We start from the raw sequence: 14,615 nt of genomic DNA on the forward strand, positions 1-14,615 counted from the left end.
CTCATGAGGAAGGGATAGACCTGCACAGCCTGGTACACCGTAGTTAAAAGTCCCTGAGCACGCTGTTTAAATGAGAGTATCTGTTGTGCTTTTGGATCTACACGCTATACCCCTGAATCACGGTCTTTTTGAGACGATTGCCCCAGCCAGATTTGTGCCCAATGCTGGACGATCCGCGGTCTTGAATAGAAGTGGCACAGTCTGGAATCTATTTCATTGGATGATGATACAAGTTAGGCTCAATCCATCTTACAATTACTCCGTACTCCGTACCCCGTGCACTGATTGTCTGCTGCTTGGCACAAGTCGTGATACACCACTCTAACGTCGTAGCTTAAAATCGCCATTCCTCAAACATGGCATTTCCCTTCTTCACCACCTGCGTCATCCTTAACGCCTCGGAATCCGATGTGGGTCGAGCATCTTTGGCTAGGGAGTCTAGCCAGCGCAACACCGCCGCATACCGCGTTTGCTTGCGCTTCAAAACAAACCGAAATGCCGCCGAAGCTAGATACTGCACATGGGACCGCTGGCCGAAACACGACAATGCAGATTCCGACTTATCCACACGCCGAGCTTGGATAGTGCCGGCTGTCTGTTTAATGAGATCTTGGATAGTCTTCTTTATGATGGCAGGGCCCGGATGTGCACGGCCCCGAAGCGACTTCATGTAGTGGTACATCTTCATGGCAGAAGTGATGAAGCTGGAGTAGAGATTGGATAGCACAACGGCGCGCGAGTTGTGCCCATCATCGATGTACATTGGATGTAGCTGCAGGCGGAATGCACTCAGTACTTTCCGCTGAAGAGTGCGACCTGGTAGACGGGTAGCGTCGACAGTCAATGTGTCAGAGAGTGTGGCAGCAGCTGACTCGCCGCCCTCGAGAATGCGTTCTTTGTCGCGGTGAATTTCCAATGTATGCGTATCGATGAGACTGCCGCAATACGGAAACAATGGGGAACCTTCTAGGCGAGGGAGCAGAACCCCGCCAACCGAGGCGCTGAAATTCGCCATGCTTTTGCCTGGATTGACTTGCACACCGTACGATGGCTGGCCCCGGATCATTACCTCTAGGAACTGCATAGCCGTGTCCGCGTTTGGTGTAATGAGGAGGAAGTCGTCCACGAGTCGCATGAGTAGAGAGGTCTCAGGGTTGATGAAACCCAGTGCCTCTCGTTCTAGCTCAGCGTAGAAAAAATTGCAAAGGATGCTGGAGAGAACGGAGCCCTGAGGAATACCGTTGCGTTGGCGGAAATACTTCTTGCCTATCTTCACGAGGTTGTTGCGGACATGTTCATCAAGCAGGTCTAAGAGACTATCAGCGTTATGCTCTTTTTGGCCTATAGAGTCAACGAAAACGGTGTTGGCCTTCCGCCCTGGTGGTCCATCATTAATGAAATCAGGCAGATGTTGCTGTCTCATTGCGGGTGCAGCACGGGCCCTGTATTTTCGTATGGGTTTGCCTTGCTTGATAGTGGAAACCGGTGGTTGGAATTCAATATGCTTTGAGATATGGTAGCTCTCTTCAGAGACCAGCTCTGCAATAAGTTTGAGCAACTTCTTCTGTGGAATAGTATCGAAGCAAGCCTTTATGTCAAGTTTCACGAAGTTCATCGGCGGGAGCTTGGGTTTGCCAAGCTGAGAATTCGAAAGTCGATTAGACAATTTCTCTTTGTACGCCTTCAATCGCCCATGTATATCTCCAACGGATAGCATTGAGGAGCCCAGCTTGGAGGGAGCTTGCTGGCGCTCGTAAGTCAACATGCTGAAGATAGGCGTGATACTTGAATTGATACTGGGGGCGAGGAACGTGCGCCCCTTTCCCCACGATGTTTCCTTCACAACTCGTTTGCGAAGATTCAGAATGGGCCGGATGCCAGCAGATTTGGGGAGCAAACGAAGGGAACCAAAGCCAAGGGAACGTCGTGCCAGCACACGTTCAGCACGCTCTGGCTCAAGCTCTTCGAACATACATGCTTTCAACTCCCCAAAGGGTTGCTGGATCAATTGCTTCCACACATCATGGCGAAAATAGAAAAGGCGATTTCGGTGCGTTTGAGATTCGGTCACATAGAAATTGGAGCGTATGAGAGGAATGAGGATTGCATCGAAAATCCAAAAGATGAACTCATGAAGTATTTCCGTCCGTTTGTGCAAGTCAGACAGAGAAATCTTCGATCTTGTCTCGGATCGTGAAGTCTGGACCTGTGGTGGCTCTAGCCAAGGAATGCTTGTTATCTAGCATGTGGATCAGTATGGCGTTTTGTCTCAGACGATCATTCTGAAATAACCACAAACCTTGATACTCTTGCACACTTGATGCAGACTTAGACTCTCGAACCGACGCAATTTTATAAATCGGTCAACGTGTCTGAGAATAAGCCTAAAGTTCGAGATGCCATCCGGGCCGACACCAAAAAACTGTCGGGGGATTAATTTCTGGATCACCGTTCGACAAAATGCCGACACCGAAGAGGCCGGAGTAGCATGATCAGTTAGACTGGATGGAGCAGGTCGAATGGCTGGCGGTTGCCTGGAATCTGTCCCACAGGCTACACCCATGCCCGTGGAAGGCTGCCATATCGAAGCATCACATGCAGCTTGCGCCGAACTATCGCTTGACGATGGATTGATTCTCACCTGTGTGACGAAACTTGTCTGCAGGGAAGAGAAAGGCTCGCTGTTTTTAGCATCAGGCGTGGAGGTAGCGAATGCACCAAGTCTGCTGGGTCCCGTCTGCTGTTCAAGGTCAGCTATACAATCAAGTCAATGTGAACAAAGAAATGTCTCACTTCGGTTGGACAATAGTATCGCAGCAACTCTCCGTAGGGACATTGTGCATTGCGGTTCCGCAGCTTCCGAACAAGCTCTGTGGTATTTCCACGAAGTCTCTTAGGTACCTTGATATTTCTTTGGCCGCCACAATCTGCATCTGCAGGTTTATTCTGGGGCTGAGAGCGCTGTCCTTGTACCTTGTCCTCCAACAAAGATATCTCGTTCTCACGGAACATGAAGCCCTTCCATTCATCAGTACTATTGCGGTCCTCCGAGTCCGGCATAAACACATTCAGCAAGCCAAACTGTCGGGGGAAAATGTACTTCATCACATGGACCAGTTGCGCCGTCGAATCAAGCGATGAGAAGCGATTAAGAACATCTCGAGTGTAAATTAGCATCGGCCCAAAAATTCAATAGACGAACGTGAAGCACATACGTGTTTGACCTAATCCAGACGGGACTTTCTTTTTGGACTCGGCTCGACCATAGAGCATTCGCCGCCGTAGAAAGACAATCTCGTTTGGGGTTCGGAGTTTCTTCTCGGACTTCCGCTTGCACGCATTCCCTTTGGGAAATTTTTGGCCAGTGGGAGGGATTGTGTTTTCTCCTGCGACAGCAAACCCATTGGTCACCACTGAGGCAGCGCTCAGAGGCTCAAGAACCGAGAGCGGCAGACCTAGAAAGATATCAGCAATCGCGGGTTTCTTCCCAAGCCCTGATCAAAAAGACATACCACTGAGTTGGTAGTAGATACCCCTTCGAGCGTCCATCGCGGCAAAGATACCGCAATCGAAGAGGAGTTGCATCATGATATCCTCGCCATTACTACCCAGCAAATCAAGGATCTCTGCCCATGCGCCCTGTTTTAACGTTTCAACATTCTGGTTGGGAAATTGAGACATGACGCCGGGGATGGCAGTCTCTTGGGCATTCTGCCCCATGACTGGGCGTTGAAAGCCATGCGTAAGCAGATGCTGGGGTTTCCCATAAGGGCCACTGTTATGATTGAAGAGTTTCCATATCACGAAATCAACCACCTAGGACAGAAGTCAGCCGACTGGTACTTAAATTTGATTTGGCCGCCATTAACGCGCCTCAGACTGTGGGCAGGTCGGCCCCGTGTCGGTGCAGGTAAGAATAGATCGTGATGGAGACGAATTATAAGACAGATATTCCCGTTGCCGCTCTGAATTGAGGACTGGAGAAGATTCCTTCAGTACACCCACCAAGGTGGAGTCGAGCAGTTCCGCCAGTGTTTGAGATTGTGTATCAGGGTCTTGATCTGCACGCGGTTCAAGTGCCAGGATGCGGCGCCGACGCGACTTCGATGTCGCAGGGAGTTGCTGGAGCAGGTACTCCCGCAGGGGTACCACATGTCGGTAGTACAGGGAGATAACGGGATGGCTTGTGTTCTTTCCCAGGGAAATTGGAGCATGGGGGTTTCTGAAACGGCGGGGAGATGTGGTGATACCCGTGTGAGACGAGGGCGTGGGACCACGATCCTTGAAGGGTCTTTTGCGCTTTTTTCCCATACTGGGCATTCAGATTATGTTTGGACCAGTCACTGTAGATTTGATTTACTCCAGTGCCAAAGGCGACTAGTTTTCAACGCGTGACGCGTCTGAGGTCCCGGGAAAAAGAGGGTCGGATATTGGAGTGCTGGCATGTTCACATGCGGTACCTGTCTACACGCTCTGTAGGATTGCACTTTGTACACGTCAAATCAAGACCATCGAGGCTGCAGCACGGAGTACCCCGTACAGCGAAGTCCTTCGTACTTTACCAACGAGAGTACGGAGTACCAGTCGATATACCAGATTCACGTGAGCCAATCATGGCAATTCAACAAGTGAACCATGGAACGGGCGGTCTAGAAAGGGCCATTGCGTCTCCACTGCGTCACGGGTCTCAGGGGACTCTTGTTCCTGGAGAAGAGAGAGCGTCTACCTGCAGGTATAGGTACTATGCAGTACCCGATGACGAATGATACCGATCGATCTTCTAGGCCATTGCCGCTCAGGATACTCCGTACAAGAAATATACATGTATACCTACGTACTACGGAGTACCTCCACACACAATGTACTCCGTACCCAGGAAATTACATGTACATAGGTACACACATCGGCAGACACCTCCAATCTCCGGTAGCTCTGCCCTACCCTACCAATGTCCCCCATCCTACACAAAGAAATCCACCTTTCCCTCGATCTCATTTCTTCAGTTTCACTTTGACGATCGTGGCTTATTAGTATCCCATCTCTGCTCCATTCATCCTTTCTCGAATATTCCAATTCATCCGGACATGTTCAGAAAATAGATCGACGCTGCACTTCAACTCCTCATTATCACTAGCGTAGGTTAGTCAAAACGGATTGGCCCGGAGGGGAAGCTAACAAACCGGCCCACCGCCAGGACTCGCTTTCAAACCCCCCCCCCCTCAACTACTCCGTACCAGGGCATCACCTATCAGCGTCCATCGTTGGTAGACGAAGCGTGAATTCCAGCCTCGGTCCTTCCATTCGTGCCATCTCCAATCTATCTCGGCAACTGGCCGATCGTCGATTCCACCCTTCTCCGACTCCCCCGATCCGAACCTCATTCGAACAATCTTTTTATTTGGGTTCGAAGGCGGACACTTCCCCTTGAAATTTGTGGAGGGTTGCGAGTGTCTCAAATATGAATGCTGAATGGGTGTGCGCCACCCAAGAGGATTGCTTTGTGGCCTGAGTCGACTCACCTGCGACATTCCCGTTGGGCGACCATCCCGGAACAACGCACCAGTTTAACCCGCCCAGAACCGAAAGGCCGCGACCAGTCCACGTCGACCTGTCGGCCTGAAGCATGCAAGATGTCTGGCGGTGGCGAGCAGGGTTTTGATGTCCGGTATTGCGGGCCGCCTCCGTTTGGGCGACAAGTGTCGGCTCCAATATTTGACCAATCTGTCCATCATCACACTACCACTTCGTTAGCTGACTCGCCGACCGTTTCTCTTTCCCCCCAGGCACCATCACCGTCCACGTATTCTCCACTGCCGTCGGGCTTCATTCGACCCCATAATACCTCCACTTCGACGAATCATCTGTCGGGCGATCAATTGGAAGATCGTAGAGGACGGGAGTCCCCAGACCCTGCTGACTATTATCGCCAGCGTGGGGCCCTGTCAGGGACTGTGTCCAATGTAACAGAGGGGTTCGGCGATGTAAGAACAGGCATGGCTGCGGCCGACTATCCTTCTATCAGTGACAAAGTGTCACCCCTGCCAACAAATATGCTGGAGCCATCGCGCACCAGACGTCAACCGTATCGTTCGACCTCAGATTCTCCAACGTTAGGAGGTCCCCCTACCACTCTAGCCTCATTACCCTCGAATCCAAGAGCACGACAGCCGTCGTTCAAAGATCTTGTCAATAAATTCAACAAAACCTCGGACCAGGTCCTTCCTCTACCCACCGTTTCTCGTTCAACCTCGAGGGCAGTGAGCCCTTCTGGAAGTGTGGACGGTGAGCGGAATCGTGCTTTGCCACGGCATCGTGAGTATCGCGATTCTCTACCGGAGGCGATCACCAGCTATCCTCGAGCTCCGGTTGATTCGACCCCCTCTTCGCCAGTGGCCCATACATTTGGCCCGCCTCTGGACACAAACGGTGCTGTTCCGCCGCCTTTATTCCAACGAATTTCCCAATCGAATCCTCGCCGACCGTTGTTCAGCGAACTGTTGTCAATAGACACACAAGTCAACAACAGGCCCTTATCGCGTCTGCAACGCCGCGGTTCGGATGGAAGTATCCCAAGTCCGAACCCAGCCTTCCTTGAGCAACAGGATCAATACTCGAAATCGCCACTTACCCCAACTGCATGGTATCTCGGACACACAACTTCTCTGGAGGCAGTTCATGTTGGAATAAACAACACCGGCAGCCATCGCAGAGTGCAAAGCGATTTGGACAAAACCAGGAACCCCCTTGCAGATCCGTGGGATCCTGAAATGGCAGTACCTGCGCCCTTGCAGCGGACTAAACCCGGCCATGGCTCGCCCCCGGATAGTCCAAATTCCAAGTCGCGCATTCCTGTCTTCTCACACCGTCTTATCACTGCTTCCGGTCCCGAAAGCTTATCCCCGTCCTCCCATCCCACGTTCAGCAGCCGATCTGCTGCCATCGCTTCGCCACCTAGGGGCAGTAGTCGCCTTCCTATTCCGTCGCCCAGACAAAGTCCTCCCCGCATGCTAGCGGATGATGCGGCCTCGTTTGCGACAAACTCGCGTGGTAGACGGGATCAAACAACTGGGCGATCCCGCAATCAATTATCTGAATCCAGTCGCCGACTCCAGGCCTATATCGCTGAACCGCCGCCCCAAAAATCCCATACATTACGCAGTTCACGACCCCGACCAGCGGTTTCACATGGTGCGGCAGTCTCCCCACGCTCCAAAGTTGGAGATAGAATTTTGAATTTACAGAAGCACCCCGAATATAGCGATTCGCGATCTCGCCCTCAGCGCAAATTGCCTGAATTGGGCAATGTTGATTTTGATGCTCGTCGTAGACACATCCAACAACAAATCAACCGACACGCGGCCAAACCAATTGTTCAAAACCCCAAGAATGATAAAAAGCCGGACGAATCATCCGATGCCCAGTTTGGACGTTCTGATTTGGAGCAAGACCAGAAGACGCACGAAGATTCCAAGCAATCAGCAGATGAACCTACAGTCACGCCAAATCCGGCTGTGACCAACACGACGTTATCCGATGAGATGGCTACCATGGTCAAAGAGCCTACCGGGCCCGTTGAGTGCAAGGAAAACGGTGTCCATGCTGTTCCGAGGCTGCATCTCAACACTGCCCTCTTGACGTCGGATATGGCAGCACCACACACAACAATGGACTCCCCCACCCTTGGTCTTCCACAGGAAGTGATTTCAAGGACTGCGGACGAAGCACAGCCTAGCAATGACGGCCGGCCACAGTCAAGCGCCACAACAAATTCCGATGACACCCATGTCACCACCTTTGATCCAGAGCCGCAGCCTGGGCTGCTCCAGCGCAATCCCGGTATCTCTCATCGGACTCTTTTGAGTCAAATCATGCAAATTCGAGAGTCTAGTCCGAGCGATGACTCATGTGATGAACCTGATTGCAGTCTTTCGGAAAATGATGGGAGAGAGTCCATTCGGATTATGCTTGGGGGTACGAACTACTACACTTCGTCTGATAGAACTAATATTAAAGAGCGTCGTCACACATCAGTGCATCAGGCTCCAAACAGTGCTAACCCTCACAACCGTTGGAGCATTGGATCATGGTCCTCTGTACAAAATCAACATTCTACCTGTGATGAGCAATGTGATGAGAGCGGGGATGACATTGTTCTTCAAGACCATGAAATGGGACCCCCGACTGAAAGTTGTTCGGCGGTTTCAACAAGACCAGCTTCAATGGCGGATGATGAATCCTCCGCTCCGATTCAGGATCATGGTGTAATGGGACCGAACACACTTCAGGCATCTGACCATTACCGGATAGATGCCTTCTCTACTCCTCCAAGCTTGGCGAGGATGGGTAGATGGGATTCGAAACGTGTCACCCAGCTCTACCTGGAGGAGTTGACGCGAGGCAGGAACTACAGCCTTGTCTCAGAGCACCAGGCCCTCCGTGAGCCTCGGTCTCATCCATCTGATGTGCATCCAGATGCGCAACCTGATACTCTGACGGACGATCCAGTGCTCGTCCCGGGGTACCAGGACTTCAGCATCTCAGATCGACACTCTCACACGGCTAGTTTGATAGGGCGCGATGATTGGGAACATGCATCGCCCTCTATCATGGACTGGATGCAGATTGCTGCTGAAGATGATGCCATTACTCCGAACACCGAAACCGATGGCATGCGCACTGAAGGAGTGCTTACACCTCGTCTAGCTTCGACAAATAGAGACGCCGGCGTTGCCAGTACAAACAATGGCCTCGGGGTATCTGTCGATCTCCAAACCAACAGCCAGCTATTTGATCCCTTTTCACATTATTCATTCTCATCAACTCTCTTTCAGCCTTCAACAACGGACTCAACCATTGTCGAGATTTCCGTCGAAGGTCCACTCAAGCGACTGGGCCAAGCTGAATCAAACCCCGCCATGCAGTCTGGTTCTCGAGTTGCGAGACACAGTGCGGATAGCAGCGAGGACTCTTCGTTCCTACATCTGGAACCTGGTCAATCTCCCGAAGCCGCTGGATCTTCAGCCACATCACTTGTCCCGTCCACGGAGCAAACCATGCCTGCTGAGCCGAACAAGTCACCTTCTCCGGAGCAAAGACGCCTCAAGAAGCGGCGGCACATCATCAAAGAATTAGTTGATACTGAACATACTTTCGGTCATGATATGATGGTTATTGAGGATATCTACAAAAGCACCTCGCATGCGTTGTTGGATCCTGATGATGTCAAAGTCCTTTTTGCCAATTCGGATCAAGTCGCGAACTTCTCCGACACCTTCTTGTATCATCTCAAGCAAGCAGCCAAAAGCATTTATGTTATTCCAATGTCTCAACGGTGGACTAGCAAACGCAGCCGCAACAACCAACCTGCCGAATCCACGGCTTTGGGGACCGATGAAGTGTCCGAGCGTGAGGGATTGTCGGAGCTTGAAAAAGATCGTGCTACTTCTGTTGGCCGGGTGTTTGTCACATATATGACACAGATGGAAAAGGTGTACACTGATTATTTGAAAAACCACGATGCTGCAAACAAGAAGCTCCAGGCCCTGCAGCGCATTCCGAATGTAGGCATTTGGCTGAGCGAATGTCGGAAATGTGCTCACGATCTCACAACTGCCTGGGATTTGGACTCCTTGCTCGTTAAACCGGTGCAGAGAATCTTGAAGTATCCTCTCATTCTCCGCGACCTGTTGGAGTCCACACCAAACGATCACCCGGACAGAGAGTCGATTGCTAGTGCACTCGAGGAAGTCACCAATGTTTCCCATCGTATCAACGAGTTAAAGAAACGGGCAGACCTTGTTGGTCAAGCTGTTGGTCGAAAGCGCAACCAGTCGGATGTGCGTGCCGGTCTATCTAAAGCCTTTGGTCGTCGCACGGAGAAGTTCAGACAGCAGGTTGGACTCTCTGACCTGTTCGAAGACAAAACCTATGATTCTCTGGCGCAGAAACTTGGGGATGGCTACTTCCAGTTGCAAGTAGTTATGCGTGATGCTGAGAGTTACTCCCGGGATGTTCAACTCTACGTGAACCAGTTCAACGAGTATGCTGATTCGATTGAAGAAATCATCGGCATGTCCCCCTCCCCCTATCCACAGTTGGAAAGCAAGTGGCATCGGTTCAAGATGACAGTTCAAGAACTTGTGACGACTGCTCTTCCGGAACATGTAAGTCGTGCCTCCTGGGTCTATGGTTTGAACAAAATTCTAACCTTGAATGTAGCTTGCTGTCGTCCGCAAAACAGTCATCGATCCAATGGTTGAGCTACTCGGTCTTTATAACTCACCCCAGCGAGTCATGCGCAAGCGTGACAAGCGACTCCCGGAATATGCACGCTATAAAGCTATTAAGGACCGTGGCGATAAACCCGATAAAAAGACCACTGAACAGGGCGAGCAGTTCTTGGCTTTGAACGATACTTTGAAGGATGAATTGCCTAAACTCTATGCGTTGACCTCTAAACTGATGGAAGCGTGTCTGAAGAACTTCATCGAAATCCAAACTGTGTGGTACAGTATTTTGCAGAAAAAGATTGGGGTCCATGTGGAAATGTTCCCCAGCGACCTCGAAAGGCTCATCGACGAGTTCAGTAGTGACCACATCTTGATGGAGGCACGAATGGGGGAGCTGAGCTCTTGCAACGGGGCTCTAATGGCCCAGTCGCTGAATCTGGTCCCTCTTTCGCCCAGTGAGCGTGATCACAATCCCATGTCGCCTCGCCGACCCTCCACGGTCAGCAGTTCACATGCTCGACCTGGATCCATGACCGAGGATTCACCGAATGTTTCTCGTGATTTCAGTGTTGGCAGCCAGTCATTCCAATCCCCCCAGATGGAATGTCACTCCAGCCGCAGCAGCCGTTACCGCGCTGATTCTGTTCTATCGGGCCGGAACGTGTCCGACAATTCCAATCACTTGCTTCAACAAGTCACCAACTCCCCTGCGCATCCAAGAACAAGTGATATCGAGCCTTTCCCAAGCCTGCCGAGGCTCAGCCTGGATACGCCCTTCCTCACAGACATTATCACCAGCTCCTCTCACTCGAGCAATCCGCCAGGCTCCCCTGCTGACCGATACTCCGGGTTTTTCTCGTCTGCCATGCCCATGTCGGATACCCCAGGTGATGCTGCTGTACCCGCGCCTGCTGAACGCAACGTCCCTCCCACGGGTCCTGCAACCTTGTTTTGTGCCGCCAGCGTTTGCGACTTCAACATTGAGACTCGCACCGAGGGCGGGTATCCCTACCTCACCTACGGGAGCGGCGATGTCTTTGATATTGTCGGCGAGAAGGGCGAGCTCTGGCTTGCTCGCAATCAGGACGATGCCACAGGAACAGTGGGATGGATCTGGAACCGGCATGTTGTCCGGCTTGCCAGTTGAACCAACCGCTCTCGCGTCATATTCTTGATACATCGGCCGCGAGTTCTTTTTTAAAAATGAATATGAGAAAAAGACAAAACAAACGGTTTCAATACTAACTACAAGATATTACAGGGTCATGTTCGGTTTTTCTTTTTCGCTATCTATTTCCGATCTTGTCTTCATATTTTCAAAAATAATACCCCGGAGAGACCAGGGCAAGACAAAAGTAACGAGGTACCTCACTGTTTGCTGTTATCTTTGTTGCTTTGGTCGGCATTCTCTGCTTTTGCTTTGTTCGGCGCTATTTCATGCTGATTGCCCATGGTCGTGATCTTTTCGTTCCCTGTCATGTCAGGTGCTTTTCAACTGCCCCGTCTCAATTCCCCAGCGTTCCTCGTTCTATCCCAGTTGCTCGGTTCTTTTCGAACCATCTCAGCACGTGGTCTGAAGCTCTTCGTATGCTAGAGCTCTGGGATGTACTTTTAGATACCCCTCTTACGAATCCAATTCTTGAAATTTGCTACCGAAGAAGGTGCATGGCTAGTATCATCTGTAGTCGACGCATATCGTATCTTCCAATACTTCTCATCACCAGCATAATGACCGAGGCCAACCTCGTCTGCCCCGGGATGGGAAGCATCATGTGACTTCTACATGTGACGCAGCCCGATCAATCCCACCCGGAGTGCCTGAGTCCAGTTCATTTGAAGATTCGTGTTTTATTTTGTATTCTGCAAATATTCTGCATTTGCCAGGTCACTTCATTTTGACTACGTCAAGTATTGTATCATCCCAAAGGCCGTGTCCCACAGCCTCGGTCGACCGTAACCAACTCGGGTGATCTTCAACCCTGCACGGTCACTTCCTTATACTCTTAACCTCCTCCCCGGCCAACCATTTCCCATAAAGCGCAATTGAAACTACCAGTCAATATCCTGGTCCTCTGATACCATCTTCAGCCTCCCTTCTCCGCCACCCACAAGCTAACGGCCTCCCCCTCCGAAGCGCCGCTCAATCCCGAGATCCCGACCGGTCCCACTCCCGGCAGCGCAAAAACGGGGTACACTCGTTCAAGTGGCATTATTTGGAACATTGCCAAGGTGTCTCTCGCCTCCAGCTTTACTCGCCACTGCATGTCGGTATTTTATCCCATTTATTCCTAGCACAGGGCTTCCGAACTTGAATTCTGCACCAAGTTCTGCACGACGAGCGCTACCCCGTTTATCAACCGCGTTTTGTGGGGTCTGGCTCGGCCCTCATCTCCTCTCACTTATTGCGCGCGATCGACTGTGGCGCAGTACATAGGTTTCCTGCCACATCATTTGCGACATTTACATTCTAGCGGTCTATTCTTGATCTTACGATCAGTACCGACGCATACCTCATATCGCCAACATGCTGGATGGCGGGCTTAACAAATTGCGCAAGGTGCGCGGGCGGTTCGGCGATAGGGTGAGACCAATCAGATTCGATATCGGGAGTTGATATTGGCAATTTCGAGTACTGACTTGAGTAGTTAAACCCAGATGATGCCTTTTTGAGCTGTGAGTGCCTGGAACAGAACGTCGTAATACAGTGATATGCGGACGATATACTTACAGGTAGTCCTTGGATGCTCATAGATTACGACGTCCGATGTATGGAACCAATTCCCGAAGCGATGAAAGGATCCAGATATCTAACGAATTTGTAGTGACAAGAGAGGATATGCAAACCCTCAAGGACGACTGGCTCACAGATAATGTGGGTTTTGAATGGCTAGACAATCCTCTTGGCTGAGACATCTGAGCTAATCCATCATAGATCATCTCATTTTGGGAGGAGTAAGTCCCTGACATCGAGTCCGATACACTCTACAGCACCGAATATGGCACTGATTCCCAACTTGCTCTAGATATCTCGAGCATGAGTTCCTCACACAATACAAATCTTCCAATATCATCCTTCTCCGCCCCAGCATGTCCTTCATGATCCTTCAAACGCCCGACCCGCGCACCCTGCGTGAAGCGCTTCCAGACTTTAGTCGAGCTACCCATGTCTTCCTCCCCATCAACGACTGTCGCAATGTCACCCAAGCAGAAGGAGGCACGCATTGGTCCCTTTTATTGATTTCTGTGGTCGATCGCATCGCATTTCATTATGACTCGCTATACCAAGGAAACGTCTGGGAAGCAGATACGGTGACCCGCAAGTTTGGATACCTCCTAAACATCCCCATTAGATTCCTCCATTTGAACGATTCACCCCAGCAAGACGGCGGCAGCGACTGCGGCGTATTCGTATGCATGAACATGCGACACTTGCTCATGAAGCGGCTGTTGATGGCCAGCGCGCATGAGAAGGTAAGTATGAGTCTCGGAGGTCGCAACATTGACGCCAATGCTTCCCGCAAAGAAATAGCCAAGATTATCGAAGGGTTCCGAAAAGAAGGCGAGCGCCGACGATCGTATGTAGCCTCCAATTGGCCCGACTGCATAGTGCAGTAAGGGCAACAGCAACCTGAAGCTAATGTTGGAATTTAGAACGAGCGCCAGTCCCATGGGGAAGAAATCGAGGAGTCCTCCGCGCGTTGATTGAGTCATGTTACTTATCGTTTATTGGGCTCATGTCCTTTTCCTTCACGCTCAGTGACACGCTTGCAAAAATGAAATCCCCTAAAAACATAACTTGTGTGAACATTATATTGACGATCGTGTACTTACAAGCGCTGCATTTTACTTGAATGCGTACTATGAACTGTTTGATGATTTGTTGATGTACTTCTTGTCTATATACATAGTGAGATTTGACGAGGATGTCTTACAACCTATGCAAGCTATGATTCTTATAAACTCAACATTTACTTGTTGGGAGAGTTCAGTATTTCGACCAACATTGAACCATTCTATAGGAGTGTCCATTGATAGGTGAGGCTGTTATAGGTCAGTATCGTGTCGAATATGGCATGACTGATAAGCCAAACCACATAGGAGGAATAAGCTATATAATCGTGCCAGGCGCACCATCCCCTGGGTACATTAAAAAAGATAAATGAAATTAAACTGACCAGGGCTGCTGGGATTGAACGAATAAATATCGGATTCAAAAAAGAGAACGCGCGTGGAAGTCAACTTGTTTTATATATAATGTTATACACGCCACCCAGGATAAATAGAGAGATGAGGGAATTCCCCGCTACACTACCCACCCTGGGGGCACTTGGAGCTTCGTTACTATATTACTTATAGGGCCTGGGGCATTGGCTAACCCGTGGATTC

The 14,615-nt window shown here is 50.6% G+C and overlaps 3 protein-coding genes across 3 annotated transcripts; 2 read left to right on the top strand and 1 right to left on the bottom strand.

Moving 5' to 3' along the window:
• Positions 1 to 334: 334 nt before the first annotated feature.
• N7457_004162 (telomerase reverse transcriptase) lies at positions 335 to 4,311 on the bottom strand (the record flags this gene model as incomplete). The annotated part of the gene is made up of 6 exons (XM_057175207.1): positions 335 to 2,239; positions 2,300 to 2,740; positions 2,794 to 3,158; positions 3,216 to 3,455; positions 3,513 to 3,816; positions 3,874 to 4,311. The coding sequence occupies 6 exons, from the start codon at positions 4,309 to 4,311 to the stop codon at positions 335 to 337; spliced, it is 3,693 nt and encodes a 1,230-aa protein (XP_057032254.1).
• A 1,319-nt stretch (positions 4,312 to 5,630) lies between these two features.
• On the top strand, positions 5,631 to 11,376 carry N7457_004163 (putative Rho guanyl nucleotide exchange factor; the record flags this gene model as incomplete). Its single annotated transcript, XM_057175208.1, has 2 exons — positions 5,631 to 10,163; positions 10,219 to 11,376. 2 exons carry the CDS (start codon positions 5,631 to 5,633, stop codon positions 11,374 to 11,376), a joined length of 5,691 nt encoding a protein of 1,896 aa, XP_057032255.1.
• A 1,377-nt stretch (positions 11,377 to 12,753) lies between these two features.
• On the top strand, positions 12,754 to 13,935 carry N7457_004164 (Ulp1 protease family protein; the record flags this gene model as incomplete). The annotated part of the gene is made up of 6 exons (XM_057175209.1): positions 12,754 to 12,810; positions 12,875 to 12,902; positions 13,052 to 13,101; positions 13,162 to 13,181; positions 13,253 to 13,804; positions 13,881 to 13,935. 6 exons carry the CDS (start codon positions 12,754 to 12,756, stop codon positions 13,933 to 13,935), a joined length of 762 nt encoding a protein of 253 aa, XP_057032256.1.
• Positions 13,936 to 14,615: the final 680 nt, after the last annotated feature.

This window comes from Penicillium paradoxum (genome assembly GCF_028828445.1).
Source record: "Penicillium paradoxum strain IBT 22861 chromosome Unknown utg000004l_segment0_segment0, whole genome shotgun sequence".
NCBI classification, from domain to species: Eukaryota; Fungi; Ascomycota; class Eurotiomycetes; order Eurotiales; family Aspergillaceae; genus Penicillium; species Penicillium paradoxum.